This window comes from Tamandua tetradactyla, chromosome 17 (assembly GCF_023851605.1).
Source record: "Tamandua tetradactyla isolate mTamTet1 chromosome 17, mTamTet1.pri, whole genome shotgun sequence".
Classification (NCBI taxonomy): domain Eukaryota; kingdom Metazoa; phylum Chordata; class Mammalia; order Pilosa; family Myrmecophagidae; genus Tamandua; species Tamandua tetradactyla.
The window spans coordinates 78,093,951-78,114,561 of record NC_135343.1 but is presented as its reverse complement, the minus strand read 5'-3'; the positions used below and the strand labels follow the sequence as shown (position 1 = coordinate 78,114,561).

The following is a 20,611-nucleotide window of genomic DNA, read 5'->3' as shown; positions in this document are numbered from 1 at the left end:
GCTTCTGAACCTGGAAAGGCTTTCTCCCTGCCACTTTCACATCACAGCAGAACAGCTGTGGGACTCCTGAGGCACTGATAGGGCCATCTCAGCACCTGCCCACATGTTTCTTTACAAGTGGCCATATGCCCATAACTCACTGGGCCAACTCACACTCAAGAGGAGACCGAGAGCTCACACTCAAGAGGAGAGCTCACACTCAAGAAGAGAGAATCACACAGTGGCATGAATACCAGGAGGCAGGATCACTTGGGGCTGCCTACCATTGATTTGTTGAGATTCTTACACTCTGGGAATAAAGAAAATAACCCCATCTGCTGCTCAATTCATCATGGCTTCAAACTCAAGGTACGAGTGCTTTTCTATAAAATATTTTATGGAAGCATAAATTTTTATGTTTTTCCAAGTCTGATGACATTTTTGGGGGGAGGGGGTGCATGGACTGAACCCAGGTCTCCTGCATGAAAGGAGAGCATTCTACCACTGAACCACCCATGCACCCCATACAAATGGCTTTTTTTTTTTTGCATGTGCAGGCACAGGGAATCAAAGCGAGGTCTCCAACACGGCAGGCAAGAATTCTAATACTGAGCCACCATTGCACCATCCTGATACATTTTTAACCCTTAGTCCTATGGGCCTCACTCAGTAGTTTGTGTCCAGGAAGCATAAACTGGGAATGGAGAGGAGAGAGAAAGGAAGAATGAAGACAAGACAAAGCAGACAGGGAAAGATGCCACTGCTGAGAGACAGCCTGCTCAAAGGTGAAGACTACTAAACTGCTTCAGTTTCTCAATGCTCTAGAGGAAGAAGAGTCTAGCAGTGATGGGGAGGAGATTTTCATCTCCCTTCCAGAGAATGCTGCAGGGGACTTCACTGACAAGGACTCAGGATGGCCAGCAAGGCATTTACCTGCCTGCGCGCTTGCTGCATACCTCTGCTGTGTCTGAGGACTCTGGCACTGGGGAAGACAGTGGTGATCTGGAGTTGCAGCCAGCGATGACTGGGCAGAAGACAGGCAATGGATCTTACCCGGTTTGAACCAAAAGGAATAGCCGACCCGACTTCGGCAGTTGGACAGTGTCAGATCCTCATATCGAGTATTCCAAAACCCAGGAACTGTGCCCTGTAGGCCTCTTAGAATTGGTTTTTGTCTGTTTGTTTGGTTTTTTTTGGTGAAGGAACCATTAATTTCACTGTTAATGAAACTAATAGTTATGCTTGGCAGAAAAATTTCAACCTGGGTCTCACAGGGGATAGGGGATAAAGTGTGTTTTGGGCATTCTGATTTTAAGTGGGTATATCTGCTATCCAAGGAGAAGAATGTTTGGGGAAACATCTCCTGATTCACATCATCACCTTGTAGCTGATGCGATTAGAAATGACAGATTTGAACAGATTTTCTCAGACTTGCACTTTGCAGGTAACAGTGCACTTGCTGAAACTGAAAGATCTGCCAAGGTCAGGCCTCTCATTGTCTGTATGAACTACAATTTCTAAAAGCATGCACACTTGGAAGAGTACTACAGCTTCAGCAAGTCCATGTATGAGTACTTTGGGCATGGGAGGTCCAAGCAGCTGCACATGAGAAAGCCTGCCTGGTTTAGCTACAAGATCTGGTATGGGACAACCAGCAGAAGATATTCGGTGTATTTCAAACCCTCTCAGGGCACACCGTTCACCAAGTCAGATGAGGGTTTAGATTCAGGAGGAAGTATAGTGATAAAAGTGGTGGATGCACTTCAGCAACGAAGCTGTCTGCCAAACCACATACTTTTTAACAAGGTTTTTAGAAGTGTCAAGTTGATGCCCATTTTGAGGAAAAAGGGGGTGAAGGCTAGAGGAACTATCTGTGAGGAGAGGACTGAGAGATGTCCACTTACAGATCTCAAGGAACTGAAAAAAATGAAGAGGGGTTCATTTGATTAGATGTACATCATTACACTAAATCATTAAATTGATACTTCTTTTAGTCTTCAGTGTCTTAGAGCAGCCAGAAGGAAAAACCAAAACTGTAACTCATACCAAACTCTAAAATCTGATCCATAACTACCTGTTGTGGTGTGCTCTGAAATTTATTGCTTTTTTGTATATGCGTAATTTTTTTGTTGTTGTTGTTCTTGTCATATAAAATACGTTTATATACTTTATAACAAACTGCATATTTATACATTATGTATCCCAAACCATTGATCTATCATTACATTTTATGCATTTGCCTTTTAGATCCTGTAAGAAATAAAAAGTGGAGTTACAAGTAAAAGATACAGTAGTCCTGGTATTTATATTTACCCATATCATTATTTTTGCCGGAATCTTTATTTCTTCATGTGGCTTCAGTTAAATGTCTAGTGTCGTTGCCTTTCAATCCGACACTCCCTTTTGCATTTCTTATAGGGCCAGTCTAGCGGTGACAAAGCCCCTCAGCTTTTTGTTTACCTGGAAATGTCTTAACCCGACTTCATTTTTGAAAGATTATCAGATATAGAACTCTTGGTTGGCAATTTTTTGCTTTCAGTGCTTTGCATATGTCTTCCCACTTCTTGCTTCCATGGTTTATGATGAGAAAATTGGCATTTAATATTATTGAGGCGCCCTGCTATGTGACAGTTTGCTTCTCTCTTGCAGCTTTCAGAATTCTCTCTTTATCTTTGGCATTTACTGGTTTGAATATAACATGGCATGCTATAGATCTACTTGAGTTTATCCTGTTTGGAGTTCTTTGAGCATCTTGGATGTGTATATTCATGTCTTTTGTTAAATTTGGGAAGTTTTCAGCCATCATTTCTTCGAATGGTCCCTCTACCCCTTTCTTTCTTTCTTCTTCTGGAACTCCCACAGTGTGTATTTTGGCAAGCTTAATGGTGTCCCACAGGTTCCTTGGGCTCTGTTCACTTCTCTTCTGCTCCTCAGACTGGGTAATTTTGAGTGTCTTTTAAGTAATATGCGTAATTTTTCACAATAAAGATATTTTAAAAAATAGCAACCAAAAGGATCAGTTATCTAGGAATAAGTCTGCATAGGGATGTCAAGGACTTTTACACAGAAAATTACAAAAACTTGCTAAAAAAATAAAAAATGACCTAAAGAGGTCCTTCGGAGGGGACTCTTAGGCATACCTATAGGTAGGTTAAGCTTTTTAAGCTTCATGGGCTTGGCCTACTGATGTGGGTGTCCCTAATGTTCGACACAGTATCAGGGGCTTCAATAAGGGGTAGTTTTGATTTGATAGTTAGAGACACTGTGTTTGCCAGTTCTTTGTGATTATGGACCAACGAAAATTGCCTAAAATTGAGAGTGCTGCTGACTGTACTGACATGGTTTGCTTAGTCTGACATTATCCATGATGTCCAATAGATGGAGGGAGCCAAAGGATGCAATGACTGAGACGCACAATGGCAAAAGGTGATGCATTTATATGATGGAAAATGGTGTGGCTACAAAAAAGGAGGGATATCAGGAGGCACACAATGAACTGAATAAACATTAGGGACAATGTACTCTGGACCTCCAGCTACTGTATGAGACCAAAGGCAGAGAGATTTATTATGTCTAGAACCTAAATTTTCTGTAACACATAATCTAAATCAAACTGTCTGGATAGCACTTAAACAACTCAAACTCCTGGAGTCCAGAACAGGAATAAGGCCTTGTAATTCTGTATAGCTTAAATGTACCAGGATACATTTCATACTATGGAGGGCTGACAATTAGAAAGTATTGGTAGATGGGAAAAACAATCCAACACGCTGAGCCCTCGATCCTGGGGTTCGCCCCTACGAAACTTATTCCTGCAAAAGAGAAGCCAAGCCTATGTATAATCATACATAAGAATCACCCCCAGAGAGCCTCTTTTGTTGCTCAGATGTGGCCTTTCTCTGTAAGCCAAGTCAGCAGGTGAACTCACTGCCTTCCCACTTACGTGGGACATGACTCCCAAGGGTGTAAATCTTCCTGGCAACTGGGACAAGACTCCTGGGAATGCAGCTGGCCCTGGCACCATGGGACTGATAATACCTTTGGGACAAAAAGGGGAAGAAGTGTAATAAAAATAAGGCATCAGTGGCCAAGAGAGATCAAACACAATGGAGAGGCTATTCTTATGCAAACTCCAGTCAGATAGTGCTAAGTGCCATGGTCTGGTCTGCTAAACTCCAACCAAGGTCACTCCTTTTGACACATAAGAGCACCTTGGGATTGAACTGAGACTGTAAAGCATTAATGCACTAGGGTTTCCTTTCTGGAACATATAATTCCCAGGGGGTTCCTAAATCAGATAAATCCTGAAACTCAGAGAGACCACCCTCTCCAAGATTATTTCATCCCCCTATCCTTTAGTGTGGACACCCCTTCTCAAAATGAAAAAGTCAGAATAGGTACTGTCAAAAAATCACTATAAGTTGGAAAAAGGATTAAAAAAGGAGGAGGTATAACAGAGAAAATGGGATTTAACAAATGAGTTTGGCTGCTGAATAACTTTTTTTACATTCCTTCCGGCTTTTTTGAATAGCTAAAAGGGAAAATCTAGGTTATAGAATAGATCCCATGACAAACTTTGCGATGTGTTCAACTACATGTTGAAGTGTGCTTTGAAAATTATTGTTTCTTTCTTTGTATATTTTATAATTTAAAAAGTTAAAAAAGATTTCAAATGAAAAGTCATGGTTTTTAAAAGAAGTCTATTAGTTTTCAGCTTAGGAAAAAAAATGATATGAAATTCAAATTTCAGTGTCAGGAAACATAAAACTTAATTGAAACACAGCCATGTCCATTCATTTACACATTATCTATTGCTGCTTTTGCACTACGACAGCAGAGTAATCACAGTGGAGACTCCACACTGCACAGCTGACAACCTAATACAGAAGCTCCTACTTTCCTAAGAGAGTAAAAGATTTAATAGAATATCAAATAAAGGTTAACCTGCATGATCTTTGGATATTCCAAACTCAGGAAGGCTTTCTCAATTTTATCAGTGGTATTAGTAGAGTCCTACACTGGAAAACCACAGTTCATCTTTGACTTGTAGCCCATATCTAATCAGTTTCCACTTCCTGTCAAATCTCCCTCTTCAATGCCTCCTGTCTCTTTTCTGGCTACCACTGCTCTCGTTAAGTTCCTCATCACTTGTCCCCTTCATACTACAACCCTCTTCTAATTGGTCCCCCAGGCTCCACCACTGCACTACCACTCAAGTGATCATCCTGACACCTGTTATGATCATTTCATGTTCACACTCAAAATTTTTCAGAGGCTTCCCACACATCACTGAATAGTTTAACCAAGGCATCCAAGGTCCTCCAGGGCAAAATATAATTTTCCAGCCTTTACATCCAAACTATTTATTTATTTATTTGGATATACTAAATATATATAGTTTTATATCCAAACTAGTCTGTTCTCATTCCCCATGCCTACAACTTATGCATTCCTGCTTACACTGTTTCCTCTCACTGAAATGCTTTCCTTTCTTTTAACCCACACTACAATCTGGCATATTGGCCCTTTAAAAATTGCTCAAATACCACGTATTCGTTGAAGATTTTCCTGATTCTACAAATAAAACATGCTCTCTCCTTCCACTAAATCTCCGAAGCATCTTTATTCAATGCCCCTTGTGGCTTCTATCACTTCCTACTACATATTAGCTTTTCCTGAGTATAAGTGTTTCTCCTCATTAGTTTATATGTAACCTGAAAAAAACACATAAGATATCATACCAGACATTCAAAAAATGCTCTACTAAAACTGACCCAAATAATGAAACAAGGTAGGATGTGAACCAGAAAATAGTATTAAGATCCTTTGAAAGATATCATGCCTCACTCATATGGACTAACTACAACATAAAAACTCGAAGAACTGAAATCAAAAGCATGGGTTATCAGGTCGAGGCCTATTATAAAGGCTCCCAGATTGTTAAGCAATTAGAGCAGTCACATCTATTCTGGAGTTGTAACTGTATTTCCTAAAATCCGACATGCTGAGTTGTTTGTGCATAATCTGGTTGCTCCCTGGAACTTCGGGTATTTATAACACCTGAGACTCAGAGTTAGAGCTCTGAACCTATGAAAGCCAGCATTACCCCATAGAGCAACTGCTCAAAAAAGTGATCGAAAACAAAACAAAAAAAAGTGATCAGACTTCAACTAGAGATATGAATGAAGCTGATCTGGATAGGACTAAGGTAAATCAGAACACAGGGTAAAGAATGATACAGTCTATATTTTAAAACCTCAACATCTGTGAGAGACCAAAGGAAGAGATCCCTATTTGGTGCAAAATTTATATTTTGGTAGCACAACATCTAATTTAACTTCTATGGTGAGTTTATTCAAACACCATAATTACACAAACTTTTGAGTAGGGATTAAGAGCTTGTAGCTTGTCCAGGTTGGAGTGATGCCCGAATACATCCCAGAGTAATTTGGGCAGTGAATAAGAAAGTGTTTGCAAAGTCCCCTTGGAGAATGGGAGGAGGGGAGGAAATATTAAACTTCCACATCTCAGGGATTCCTGATATTCTCTCAAGTAGTGGGGACAACCAATTTAATAGGCTGAGCTCTTGATTTTAGGGCTTGCCTCTATGAAACTTATTCCAGCAAAGGAGAAGCTGAGTTGATAATTATACCTAAGAGTCTCCCAAGAGAACCTTTTCCTTGCTCTGATATGGTCTCTCTCTAAGCCAATTCGGCAAGTGAACTCACTGCCATCCCCCTGTGTGGGACATGGGGTGTGAATCCCCGTGGCAACATGGGATGGAACTCCTGGGATTTCCGGGGATTGAGGAAGCCTTCTTGACCAAAAAAGGGGAAGAGAGAAATGAGACAAAACAAAGTTTCAATAACTGAAAGATTTCAAACAGAGCTGAGAGGTTATCCTGGAGGTTATTCTTATGCAATATATAGATATCTCCTTTTAGTTTTATGTTTATTGGAGTGCCTAGTAAGTGTTTCAGCAGCTATGTTTCTTGAAGATGATTTTAGAGTGATATAGCTTTTACACTGTGACCGTGTGACTGTGAAAGCCTTGTGTCCAATGCCCCCTTTATCCACAGTATGGACAGATGAGTAAAAAAAGGGGGATTAAAAAATAAAGAAATAATGGGGAGGTAAGGGTAAAAAAAAATTGGGTAGATTTCAATACTAGTGGTCAATGAGAGGGAGGGGTAAAGGGTATGAAATATGGATTTTTTCTTTTGTCTTTTTATTTCTTTTTCTGGAATGAAGCAAATGCTCTAAAAATGATCATGACGATGAATACTATGTGATGGAAAAAATTGATAATGGGGACGTATGTACAACCATGTGAGATACTTTTTGAACCAGTGATTGCATAGTTTGGATGGCTTGTGTAGTGTATAAATATACCACAATAAAATTGAAAGAAAAAAAAAGATCCACTGGCTATTGTTCATTATCCTCATATGAAATGTTTAAGTCTATGAGATCTAAACTATATTTAATATTCAAAGAATGCATACATACATATGTAATCCTTTAACAGAGATTCAATATAATGTCATTTTATACTAGATGAGTCTCATGGGAGAAGAAAAGACTTTCCTTATTTTCCTCAGATTTTGAAGTTAAATACCTAAAAGAAGATTTAGAAAATGGAATATACTAAAACATTGTGAAGTTCACACCTACAGTTTGATGCTAATAAGAACCAAAGTAACAACTGGGTACGTAGCTCCAAGAACCCTTTTCTTCCCTTACCTGAAGAGCTGTTAGTTTATGCCTCAAATTCACTAGGATAATTCGAGCTAATAACAGCAGGATAGGCTTCGAGGTCAGACTGTAGATGGATCCACCGTCTAAAATGAGCAGACTCAAAACAGCCACATCTATTCCTTTGGCCTAAAAAAAAAAAAAAAAAGTAATATAACCAAATGATATAATTTAATGAAATATTAATCTTTATGTGTCTTTAATATTAAATAGACTTTTAATTTGGAATTAATTTGTAATTCAGCATTGAATCAAAGATATTAACCTATTACACAGTAATTGGCACTGGAGAGAACTGTAATATTGCAAATGCCCTTAGAAATCTACAAATGCAGTCTTCCCTGAAAAATGGCAACCTATCTGCTTGAACTTTAGAGGAATAGGAGCTTAAGAAAATGGTATCATTGAAAGGTAATCATCATTTCATAAGTTACTTTACCCTCCCGCTGTCTACGTGGGACATGACTCCCAGGGGTTATGGACCTTCCTGGCAACGTGGGACAGAAATCCTAGAATGAGCTGAGACTCAGCATCAAGGGATTGAGAAAAACCCCTAGAATGAGCTGAGATTCAGCATCAAGTGATTGAGAAAACCTTCTTGACCAAAAGGGGGAAGAGTGAAATGAGACAAATTAAGTGTCAATGGCTGAGAGATTCCAAACAGAGTTGAGAGGTTATCCTGGAGGTTATTCTTGCACATTAAATAGATATCACCTTGTTATTCAAGATGTAATGGAGAGGTTGGAGGGAACTGCTGAAAATGTGGAGCTGTGTTCCAGTTGCCATGTTTCTTGAGGATGATTGAATAATGATACAGCTTTCACAATGTGACTGTGTGATTGTGAAAACCTTGTGCCTGATGCTCCTGTTATCTACCTTGTCAACAGACGAGTAAAACATATGGAATAAAAATAAATAATAGGGGGAACAAATGTTAAAATAAATTGAGTGAAATGCTGGTGATGGATGAGGGGGAGGTGTGTATAGTATGTATGAATTTTTTTCTGTTTTCTTTTTATTTCTTTTTCTGAATAGATTCAAATATTCCAAGAAATGATCATGATGATGAATATGCAACTATGTGATGATATTGTGAATTACTGATTATATAAGTAGAACAGAATGATCAAAAGTTACGAATGTTTGTGTTTGGTGTTTTTTGCTATTTAAAAAAAAATTTAAGCATTAATAAAAAAAAAAAAAAAGAAGCACATCTGCACATCCAGGAGGCACTTGCCCTGTGAGGCCGGGTGCCTCTCTGTAGGATGGTGCCTCCTCCCAGAGCTGCTGGGCCCTGCGCTAACCAGGTGAAGGCCCCAGAGCTAAGACTGACAGTCTACTTAGACTGGGTAAAATCAATGGGCTTGAAGGTCAGACTGTAGACAGATTCATCATCTAGAATGAGCAGACTCAAAACAGCCACATCTAGTCCTTTGGCCTAAAAAAAAAAAAAACAGAGGTGAACACATGCCAGGGTGAACCCAGATCATGGAGGACAGACACATGGCCTGCAACTTGACCCAGCTGTAGCCCATGCTCATAGCAGATGTCACTAACAATTGTGGCATTCCTTTCTTCCCAACTCAGATGAGGGATTTCTTCTCCAAAACCTACGGAGCATTTAAAGTGTGACTTATCTGAATTAAGATGTGCTGCAAGTACAAAAGACACACTGAATTTTAAAGACATTGTGAAAAAAGAATGTAAGATATCTCACTCATACATTTTTTAGATTGATTACACATTGAAATAGTAATATTTTTGATATATCAGGTTAAATAAAATATATTACTAAATTGAAGCAGAAAAAAGCATGTCTGCTCCATAGTTCCTATCAAGCCAACCAGTCTGCAAGGTCTGACCCATTAAATCTGAGTAGTCATATAACCATGGACCACAATGAATAAAAGGCCATATATACACAAAAGAATGCCTTTGCTGAATAGAGCTTGTCTCTGGAACAGACAACGTATCCATGAACAAGGTGCCTGTGTTTCTCAAATAGAGACTGCAGAATTTTGACAGCTGACACAAAACAAAACGTAGGAGAGCAGAATCATTAGAAAGACAGGCTTTAACACCACAGGCACAGCCCTAAGATCTCCGCTACTTACTAGTCTTGGGCTTGGGTAAATTTTTAACAGAAGCCTCTCTTTCACCAACCATAAAGTAGAATGAAATAATTTATAAGGTACCTGTAAGGATTAAATGAAATAATCTAAGTAATGCAAGGCCCTGATTCAACACTTCGTTAAAATTACTCAATAATGGCAAGAAGGAAACGGGTGTTGGTTCATCCTCTATCCTACCTTCATCATCACTGAGAAACGTAATAGAACAAAGATTTAACACGAATTGTTACCACTAAACCACAAATAAAGCCCATTGTTATCTTCACTAAAGGATATTTTTTTAATTAAGGAACCATTCTGAAGTTACTGCAGCTGCCTCAGTTTCAGAAGTGAGGAAGCAGGTCCAGAAAAGCTAAGTGAAGCCAAGAGCATACAGAAGTCAGTGCTGAAGAGCAGCGACAGGCCAGGCTTTCTGACTTCCACAGCGGTCTCCCCACTACCCCATGCTGCCCCTCCCACAGAGCTGTCTTCCTCATCTCTGCCCCTCAGCAAGGCCCAGGCTGTATGAAGCATTAGGAAGGCGCCAAGGCCAGGATGACTCTGGCCTTCTGACTGACACACTGCCTTATGGTGGCGTGGATAACTGAGACACGGACACTAGAAGAGGATCCCCTTTGGAGAAGAACTTCATCATGAGTTCAGGCTTGGACACCAGGAGTCATATGGATCTCGTGAACCCTCCAGGTACTGAAGGAACTGAACATACAACTGGATACTGATACGAGAACTTGAGAAAAGAACCTATCTAATGTGCCCAAAAAGCACAACCTCATCAAATCAACCTGTAAATTTAAATAGATTTTTATTTCCAAAATTTCAAACCAAACTGAAGAAGCAGAAGATACAGAAAAGAATCCTTATAACAATCCCTTTGAGATGAGAAATATAACTACCTGTTCTAGCACAAATTTCATATCATTATCTTTTAAATTAAATACCTAAAAGTAAATAACAAGTAATTTAACAGTATAACAAATAAAAGTTATACAAGGAGACAGACTATGATATATAACAATCTGGATATCACTAACTCTGATACTCAAGGTCAGGGGTTGGTTACCAAAACTTTCTATTCTTGATTCCAAAACTCTCTAGAGGTGGTACTAACAAGGCAAATAATAAATACATAAAATAAATACCTCTTCTTAGTATTAGAAGAGATACTAACTCATCAAAAAAGAGCTAAATGCTTTCCAATCCTATGCTTAAGTAAATCAGCATCTGCTTCTCACTGTGATATAACACTGATACTCCAATTAAGTTCGAAATGTGCTGTCATGTTTAGGGACATGTGTCAACTTGGCCAAGTTGTGGTACCTGTTTATCTGATTGGCAAGTGCTGGCCTGTCTGTTGCAATGAGGACATTTCATAGGATTAGGTCATGATCACATCAGCTGCATCCACAGCTGATTCCATTTGTAATCAGCCAAAGGGAGTGTCTTCTACAATTAGTGATGCTTAATCTAATCACAGGAAGCCTTTTAAGGAGGAATGAGATGAGACAGGCCCCATTCCTGCTTCGGCTGCCGAGCCTCTCCTGTGGAGTTCATCCAGACCATCCATCGGAGTCATCGGCTTCACAGCCTGCCCTGTGGATTTTGGACTCGGCGTTCCTGCGGTCACATGAGACACTTTTATAAATTTTACATTTGCAAGTGTTCCCTGTTGATTCTGTTTCTCTAGAGAACCCTAACTAATACGGTGCTTTCAGAGGTTTTGGGAAATATGTCCATTTTTAAAGAGGACTACTTATATTTTCAATAAAAACAGACTAAACAAAAGTTACAACTCCCGGACTTCCTGGAAGATGGCGGCTTAGTAAGACGCGCGGATCTTAGTTTCTTCTCCAGGACACCTACTAGGGGAGTAGAAACGATACAGAAAGCGCCCAAAGCCACAACAGAGATAAAAAAGACAGCGTACCCCATCCTGGAACAGCTGGCTGGCTGAGAGAAGCAGCTCGGGTGAGATCGCCGAGGCGCGCGGGCCTTACCGGGCGGGGTGGCAAGCGGCCGGAGTTACTCCCTTCCCCCTTCCCGGGCCGGCTGGGAGAATTGGAGAGGTGGTCCCCTGAAACCAAGGCGACTGGCGCCCACACCACGCGCAGCCCCCGGACCAACTGAGAGAATTGGATCGGAAACCCCAAGGCCGCGGAGAACGGTGACCCCGTGACTCCCGGGGAACGTGCACTCTCTCGGGCGGGCCGCTGCCGCTGGCGCCCTCCCGCCACGCGTGTTGCCCAGGGCCGACTAGGAAATTCGGACGGGCTCTTTCCCTGGCTGCGGCGACCAGCAACCCACCCTGCGTTCGGACCCCGGGCCGGCTCAAGCCGCTTCGGCTAGAGAACCCCCAGGACGGCGAGAGTTTTCCAAAGTTTAAGGTCCCACAGCACCTTTTACTGGTGGGACCCGCAGACAAACGTGTGCCACGAGCGCCACCTACTGGGCAGGATAAGAAAAACAGAACCCAGAGATTTCACAGAAAAATATTACAACCTTGCTGGGTCCAACACCAAGAGAAATCTGAATAAATGCCCAGACGCCAGCAGCAGAAGATAACTGTCCACGCTCAAAAGATTGAGAATATGGCTCAGTCAAAGGAACAAACCAATAGCTCAAATGAGACACAAGAGCTGAGACAACTAATGCTGAATATACGAACAGAAATGGAAAACCTCTTCAAAAATGAAATCGATAACTTGAGGGAGGACATGAAGAGGACATGGGCTGAACATAAAGAAGAAATAGAAAAACTGAAAAAACAAATCGCAGAACTTATGGAAGTGAAGGATAAAGTAGCAAACATAGAAAAAATAATGGATAGCTACAATGATAGATTTAAAGAGACAGAAGATAGAATTAGTGATTTGGAGGATGGAACATCTGAATTCCAAAAAGAAACAGAAACTATAGGGAAAAGAATGGAAAAATTTGAACAGGGTATCAGGGAACTCAAGGACAATATGAACCGCACAAATATACGTGTTGTGGGTGTCCCAGAAGGAGAAGAGAAGGGAAAAGGAGGAGAAAAACTAATGGAAGAAATTATCACTGAAAATTTCCCAACTCTTATGAAAGACCTAAAATTACAGATCCAAGAAGTGCAGCGCACCCCAAAGAGATTAGACCCAAATAGGCGTTCTCCAAGACACTTACTAGTTAGAATGTCAGAGGTCAAAGAGAAAGAGAAGATCTTGAAAGCAGCAAGAGAAAAACAATCCATTACATACAAGGGAAACCCAATAAGACTTTGTGTAGATTTCTCAGCAGAAACCATGGAAGCTAGAAGACAGTGGGATGATATATTTAAAATACTAAAAGAGAAAAACTGCCAACCAAGACTCCTATATCCAGCAAAATTATCCTTCAAAAATGAGGGAGAAATTAAAACATTCTCAGACAAAAAGTCACTGAAAGAATTTGTGACCAAGAGACCAGCTCTGCAAGAAATACTAAAGGGAGCACTAGAGTCAGATACAAAAAGACAGAAGAGAGAGATATGGAAAAGAGTGTAGAAAGAAGGAAAATCAGATATGATATATATAATACAAAAGGCAAAATGTTAGAGGAAAATATTATCCAAACAGTAATAACACTAAATGTCAATGGACTGAATTCCCCAATCAAAAGACATAGATTGGCAGAATGGATTAAAAAACAGGATCCTTCTATATGCTGTCTACAGGAAACACATCTTAGACCCAAAGATAAACATAGGTTGAAAGTGAAAGGTTGGGAAAAGATATTTCATGCAAATAACAACCAGAAAAGAGCAGGAGTGGCTATACTAATATCCAACAAGTTAGACTTCAAATGTAAAACAGTTAAAAGAGACAAAGAAGGACACTATATACTAATAAAAGGAACAATTAAACAAGAAGACATAACAATCATAAATATTTACGCACCGAATCAGAATGCCCCAAAATACGTGAGGAATATACTGCAAACACTGAAAAGGGAAATAGACTCATATACCATAATAGTTGGAGACTTCAACTCACCACTCTCATCAAGGGACAGAACATCTAGACAGAGGATCAACAAAGAAATAGAGAATCTGAATATTACTATAAATGAGCTAGACTTAACAGACATTTATAGGACAATACATCCCGCAACAGCAGGATACGCCTTTTTCTCAAGTGCTCATGGATCATTCTCAAAGATAGACCATATGCTGGGTCACAAAGCAAGTCTTAACAAATTTAAAAAGATTGAAATCTTACACAACACTTTCTCGGACCATAAAGGAATGATGTTGGAAATCAATAATAGGCAGAGTGCCAGAAAATTCACAAATACGTGGAGGCTCAACAACACACTCCTAAACAACGACTGGGTCAAAGAAGAAATTGCAAGAGAAATTAGCAAATACCTCGAGGCGAATGAAAATGAAAACACAACATATCAAAACTTATGGGACGCAGCAAAGGCAGTGCTAAGAGGGAAATTTATTGCTCTAAATGCCTATATCAGAAAAGAAGAAAAGGCAAAAATTCAGGAATTAACTATCCATTTGGAAGAACTGGAGAAAGAACAGCAAGCTAACCCCAAAGCAAGCAAAAGGAAAGAAATAACAAAGATTAGAGCACAAAGAAATGAAATTGAAAACATGAAAACAATAGAGAAAATCAATAAGGCCAGAAGTTGGTTCTATGAGAAAATCAATAAGATTGATGGGCCCTTAGCAAGATTGACAAAAAGAAGAAGAGAGAGGATGCAAATAAATAAGATCAGAAATGGAAGAGGAGACATAACTACTGACCTCACAGAAATAAAGGAGGTAATACCAGGATACTATGAACAACTTTACGCTAATAAATACAACAATTTAGAGGAAATGGACGGGTTCCTGGAAAGACATGAACAACCAACTTTGACTCAAGAAGACATAGATGACCTCAACAAACCAATCACAAGTAAAGAAATTGAATTAGTCATTCAAAAGCTTCCTAAAAAGAAAAGTCCAGGACCAGATGGCTTCACATGTGAATTCTACCAAACGTTTCAGAAAGAATTAGTACCAATTCTCTTCAAACTCTTCAAAAAACTCGAATTGGAGGGAAAACTACCTAATTCATTCTATGAAGCCAACATCACCCTCATACCAAAACCAGGCAAAGATATTACAAAAAAAGAAAACTACAGACCAATCTCTCTAATGAATACAGATGCAAAAATCCTCAATAAAATTCTAGCAAATCGTATCCAACAACACATTAAAAGAATTATACATCATGACCAAGTAGGATTCATCCCAGGTATGCAAGGATGGTTCAACATAAGAAAATCAATTAATGTAATACACCATATCAACAAATCAAAGCAGAAAAATCACATGATCATCTCAATTGATGCAGAGAAGGCATTCGACAAGATTCAACATCCTTTCCTGTTGAAAACACTTCAAAAGATAGGAATACAAGGGAACTTCCTTAAAATGATAGAGGGAATATATGAAAAACCCACAGCTAATATCATCCTCTATGGGGAAAAATTGAAAACTTTCCCCCTAAGATCAGGAACAAGACAAGGATGTCCACTATCACCACTATTATTCAACATTGTGTTGGAGGTTCTAGCCAGAGCAATTAGACAAGAAAAAGAAATACAAGGCATCAAAATTGGAAAGGAAGAAGTAAAACTATCACTGTTTGCAGACGATATGATACTATACGTCGAAAACCCGGAAAAATCCACAACAAAACTACTAGAGCTAATAAATGAGTACAGCAAAGTGGCAGGTTACAAGATCAACATTCAAAAATCTGTAGCATTTCTATACACTAGTAATGAACAAGCTGAGGGGGAAATCAAGAAACGAATCCCATTTACAATTGCAACTAAAAGAATAAAATACCTAGGAATAAATTTAACTAAAGAGACAAAAAACCTATATAAAGAAAACTACAAAAAACTGCTAAAAGAAATCACAGAAGACCTAAATAGATGGAAGGGCATACCGTGTTCATGGATTGGAAGACTAAATATAGTTAAGATGTCAATCCTACCTAAATTGATTTACAGATTCAATGCAATACCAATCAAAATCCCAACAACTTATTTTTCAGAAATAGAAAAACCAATAAGCAAATTTATCTGGAAGGGCAGGGTGCCCCGAATTGCTAAAAACATCTTGAGGAAAAAAAACGAAGCTGGAGGTCTCGCGCTGCCTGACTTTAAGGCATATTATGAAGCCACAGTGGTCAAAACAGCATGGTATTGGCATAAAGATAGATATATCGACCAATGGAATCGAATAGAGTGCTCAGATATAGACCCTCTCATCTATGGACATTTGATCTTTGATAAGGCAGTCAAGCCAACTCACCTGGGACAGAGCAGTCTCTTCAATAAATGGTGCCTAGAGAACTGGATATCCATATGCAAAAGAATGAAAGAAGACCCATCTCTCACACCCTATACAAAAGTTAACTCAAAATGGATCAAAGATCTAAACATTAGGTCTAAGACCATAAAACAGTTACAGGAAAATGTTGGGAGATATCTTATGGATCTTACAACTGGAGGCGGTTTTATGGACCTTAAACCTAAAGCAAGAGCACTGAAGAAGGAAATAAATAAATGGGAACTCCTCAAAATTAAACACTTTTGTGCATCAAAGAACTTCATCAAGAAAGTAGAAAGACAGCCTTCACAATGGGAGACAATATTTGGAAATGATATATCAGATAAAGGTCTAGTATCCAGAATTTATAAAGAGATTGTTCATCTCAACAACAAAAAGACAGCCAACCCAATTACAAAATGGGAAAAAGACTTGAACAGACACCTCTCAGAAGAGGAAATACGGATGGCCAAGAGGCACATGAAGAGATGCTCAATGTCCCTGGCCATTAGAGAAATGCAAATCAAAACCACAATGAGATATCATCTCACACCCACCAGAATGGCCATTATCAACAAAACAGAAAATGACAAGTGCTGGAGAGGATGCGGACAAAGAGGCACACTTATCCACTGTTGGTGGGAATGTCAAAGGGTGCAACCACTGTGGAAGGCAGTTTGGCGGTTCCTCAAAAAGCTGAATATAGAATTGCCATACGACCCAGCAATACCATTGCTAGGTATCTACTCAAAGGACTTAAGGGCAAAGACACAAACGGACATTTGCACACCAATGTTTATAGCAGCATTATTTACAATTGCAAAGAGATGGAAACAGCCGAAATCTCCATCAACAGAAGAGTGGTTAAACAAACTGTGGTATATACATACGATGGAATATTATGCAGCTTTAAGACAAGATAAACTTATGAACCATGTAATAACATGGATGGACCTAGAGAATATTATGCTGAGTGAATCCAGCCAAAAACTAAAGGACAAATACTGTATGGTCCCACTGATGTGAACGGACATTCGAGAATAAACTTGAAATATGTCATTGGTAACAGAGTTCAGCAGGAGTTAGAAACAGGGTAAGACAATGGGTAATTGAAGCTGAAGGGATACAGACTGTGCAACAGGACTAGATACAAAAACTCAAAAATGGACAGCACAATAATACCTAATTGTAAAGTAATCATGTTAAAACACTGAATGAAGCTGCATCTGAGCTATAGGTTTTTGTTTTGTTTTGTTTTGTTTTGATTTTACTATTATTACTTTTATTTTTTTTTCTATATTAACATTCTATATCTTTTTCGGTTATGTTGCTAGTTCTTCTAAACCAATGCAAATGTACTAAGAAATGATGATCATGCATCTATGTGATGATGTTAAGAATTAATGATTGCATGTGTAGAATGGTATGATCTCTAAATGTTGGGTTAATTTCTTTTTTTCTGTTAATTAAAAAAAAAAAAAAGAGAGAAGGGATAATTGGAGATGAAGGGATACAGACTGTACAACGGGACTGGATATAAAAACTCAGAAATGGACAGCACAATACTACCCAATTGTAATGCAATTATGTTAAAACACTGAATGAAGCTGCATGTGAGGTATAGGTTTTTTGTTTTTGTTTTTTTTGTTTTTTTTTCTTTCTATTATTGTTTTAATTCTTATTCTGTTGTCTTTTTATTTCTTTTTCTAAATTGATGCAAATGTACTAAGAAATGATGAATATGCAACTATGTGATGTTATTAAGAATTACTGATTGTACATGTAGATTGGAATGATTTCTAATTGTTTTGTTAATTCTTTTTTTAATTAATAAAAAAAAAAAAATATCAAAACCTTTCTCAGATTCCAAATGGTGCAAAAACATGCCATGAACAGGTTTCCCAATCCCTAACTTAACTTATAAAGCCTCCTCTAGCTTCTCTGTGCCTCAGTTTTTCCATCAGTAAAATGGAGATAATAGTAGGCCTACTTCAGAGTGTTGTGGTGAGGATTAAATAATTTAATGTAAACAGATTAGAACAATCCTGGTACAGGGAAGGCACTCAAAAAAAAAAAAAAAAAAAAAAAAGTTACAACTCCCTTAAAACAATTCCTCAGTCAAGAAAGCAGGAACACAGATAGATAGTGTGGTGGCTTGGAGCTACATACCCAAGAAAACTATGTTTTTAATCTTAATCCATTCTTGTGAATCAGACCATCTGATGAGGTCACTTCAGTTAGGGTGTGACCCAAATGACTCAGGATGGGTCTTAATCCTATTATTGAAGGCCTTACAGGAAAGGTCACAGAGAGTATGATACAGAGTGAGCAGCCAGAAGCTGAAAGTCAACAGAACCCAGAAGAAAGAAATCAGGAGAGGCCACCATGAGCATTGCTATGTGACAGAGGAGTCAAGGCCCAAGGATCACCACAGCCAGCCCCAGAATGCCATAATTTTCTGGGAGAAAGCATCACTTTGATGATGCCTTGATACTGGACCTCTCCTAACCTTACAACTGTGAACCAAAAATTTCCCATTGCTTAAGCCAACGCATTACATGATATTTGTTTTAGGAGCTAGAAAACTAAAACAAACAGACAGATAGATAGAGGGATGGATGGATGGATGGATGGACAAATGGATGGAGAGAAATATAGACAGGATGATACGGCAAATGTGGCAAAATGTTAAAATTGATGGATCTGTGTATGTGGAAGGAAGGGTGTACATTGGAGTTGTCTGTATGGGTTTTGTATTATATTTGCAACTGTCCTAGGAGTTTGAAATGATTTCAAAATACAAAGTTTAAGTAGAAAAAAATAACATATCTAAATACATATTTAGCATAATAGTGAAAAATACTCAACATCTGGAAGCCATAGACAAAATGAATATAGAACCAGTTTACCAAGACATCAATTTTTATTGTAAGAGACGGTTTACAGAGCACACACTGGAACTTCTACATTGTTCCTCTAGGGTTCAAAAGGCCACAACTATAAGTTAGAGGTAGGAAAATTAATTTTGCCTTGATGACTATATTCCATGACCACAAAGTATATCTTCAGCTCAACGAGCCATTTCACAAATGTTTGTGCAATCACAAGAACAAACGAAGATGAGTCAGCACCAAAAAATGACAACTAGAAAATACTGATGTGCCACTCCACAATTTAAAAACATCAAATGATTCCTCTATCTTTCAAATAAATGCTACCTCCTCAGCTAGCCCAAAAGAGTATAAATTGGTACAATTCTTTTGAAGAACAATCAGGTACTACCAAGAAAGCTGAACATGCACATATTGTATTTGAGGACACAGCAACTCCACTCCTAGATATATATCCTACAGCAGAGCTTCCCAACTCAGTACTGTGAAAGGTTTACAGGTGTGCTGGAATACTGATTTCCTCAGCCCTCGAGTAGCCAGTAAAACAGCCTCTTCCATTTAGCACACTGCACCAAAGACTATCATTTTCAAAATACGCTATTCTTTGAAACTCGTGCAAATGATTTCCAAAAGTAGTATCCATAGCAGCATTGTACATAAAAACAAAAAATGGAAATGATACATATGGCCATCAAGAACAGAACAAATAGAGCCCTGAAGTCATACAAGTCAGCATTACCCCAAATAGCAACTGTTTTAAAAAGTGAAAAAATGATCAGACATCAATAGAGATATGAATGAAGCAGATTTGGATAGGACTAACATAAATCAGGTAAAGGATGATATGGTCTATATTTTTAAACTTCAACTAGTATGTGAGACCAGAGGAAGAGATGTTTACTTGGTGCAAAATTTTTATTTTTAGTAGCACAATATCTAATTTAACTTGTATCGTCAGTTTATTCGAACACTATCATCACATGGAATCTTGAATAGGGATTCATGGATCCTGTTGGTTTGTACAGGTTAATCTGATATCCCAGTACATTCCAGAGTAATTTGGGCAGAGAATAAAAAAGTATTTACAAAGTCCCCTGGAGGGACTGGGGAGAAAAGAGAAAACTTTCCCATCTGAGGAATTTCTGATATTTGCGCAAGTAGTGGGGACAACCAATTTAATAAATCAATTTAATGATCTTGGGGCTTGCCCCGATAAAACTTATTCCAGCAAAGGAGAAGCTAAGCCTACATGCAATTATGCCTAAGAGTCACCCCAAAGAACTTCTTTTATTACTCAAATGCGGCCTCTCTAAGCCAACTCAGCAGGTGAACTCGCTGCCCTTCTGCCCTAGGTGTGACATGACTCCCAGGGGTGTCATATCCCTGGTAACATAGAACATAACTGCTGGGTATGAGCCAGGATCCAGCTTCATGGGATTGAGGAAGCCTTCTTGACCAAAAGGGGAAAGAGAGAAATGAAACAAAATAAAGTGTCACTGGCTG

At 38.9% G+C, this 20,611-nt stretch overlaps 1 protein-coding gene across 4 annotated transcripts in view; it reads right to left on the bottom strand.

Annotated features, from left to right (window-relative positions):
- Nucleotides 1-20,611, bottom strand: part of TTC27 (tetratricopeptide repeat domain 27) — a 312,437-nt gene that overhangs the window by 271,930 nt on the left and 19,896 nt on the right. For 3 of the 4 annotated variants that reach the window (XM_077135030.1, XM_077135029.1, XM_077135028.1), the window contains exon 4: nt 7,722-7,862. In XM_077135030.1, coding sequence (XP_076991145.1) covers nt 7,722-7,862 — 141 coding nt within the window. Of the gene's footprint in view, nt 1-3,922; nt 4,018-7,721; nt 7,863-20,611 lie in introns of those variants that run through there. The other variant, XM_077135031.1, reaches the window with a different exon arrangement.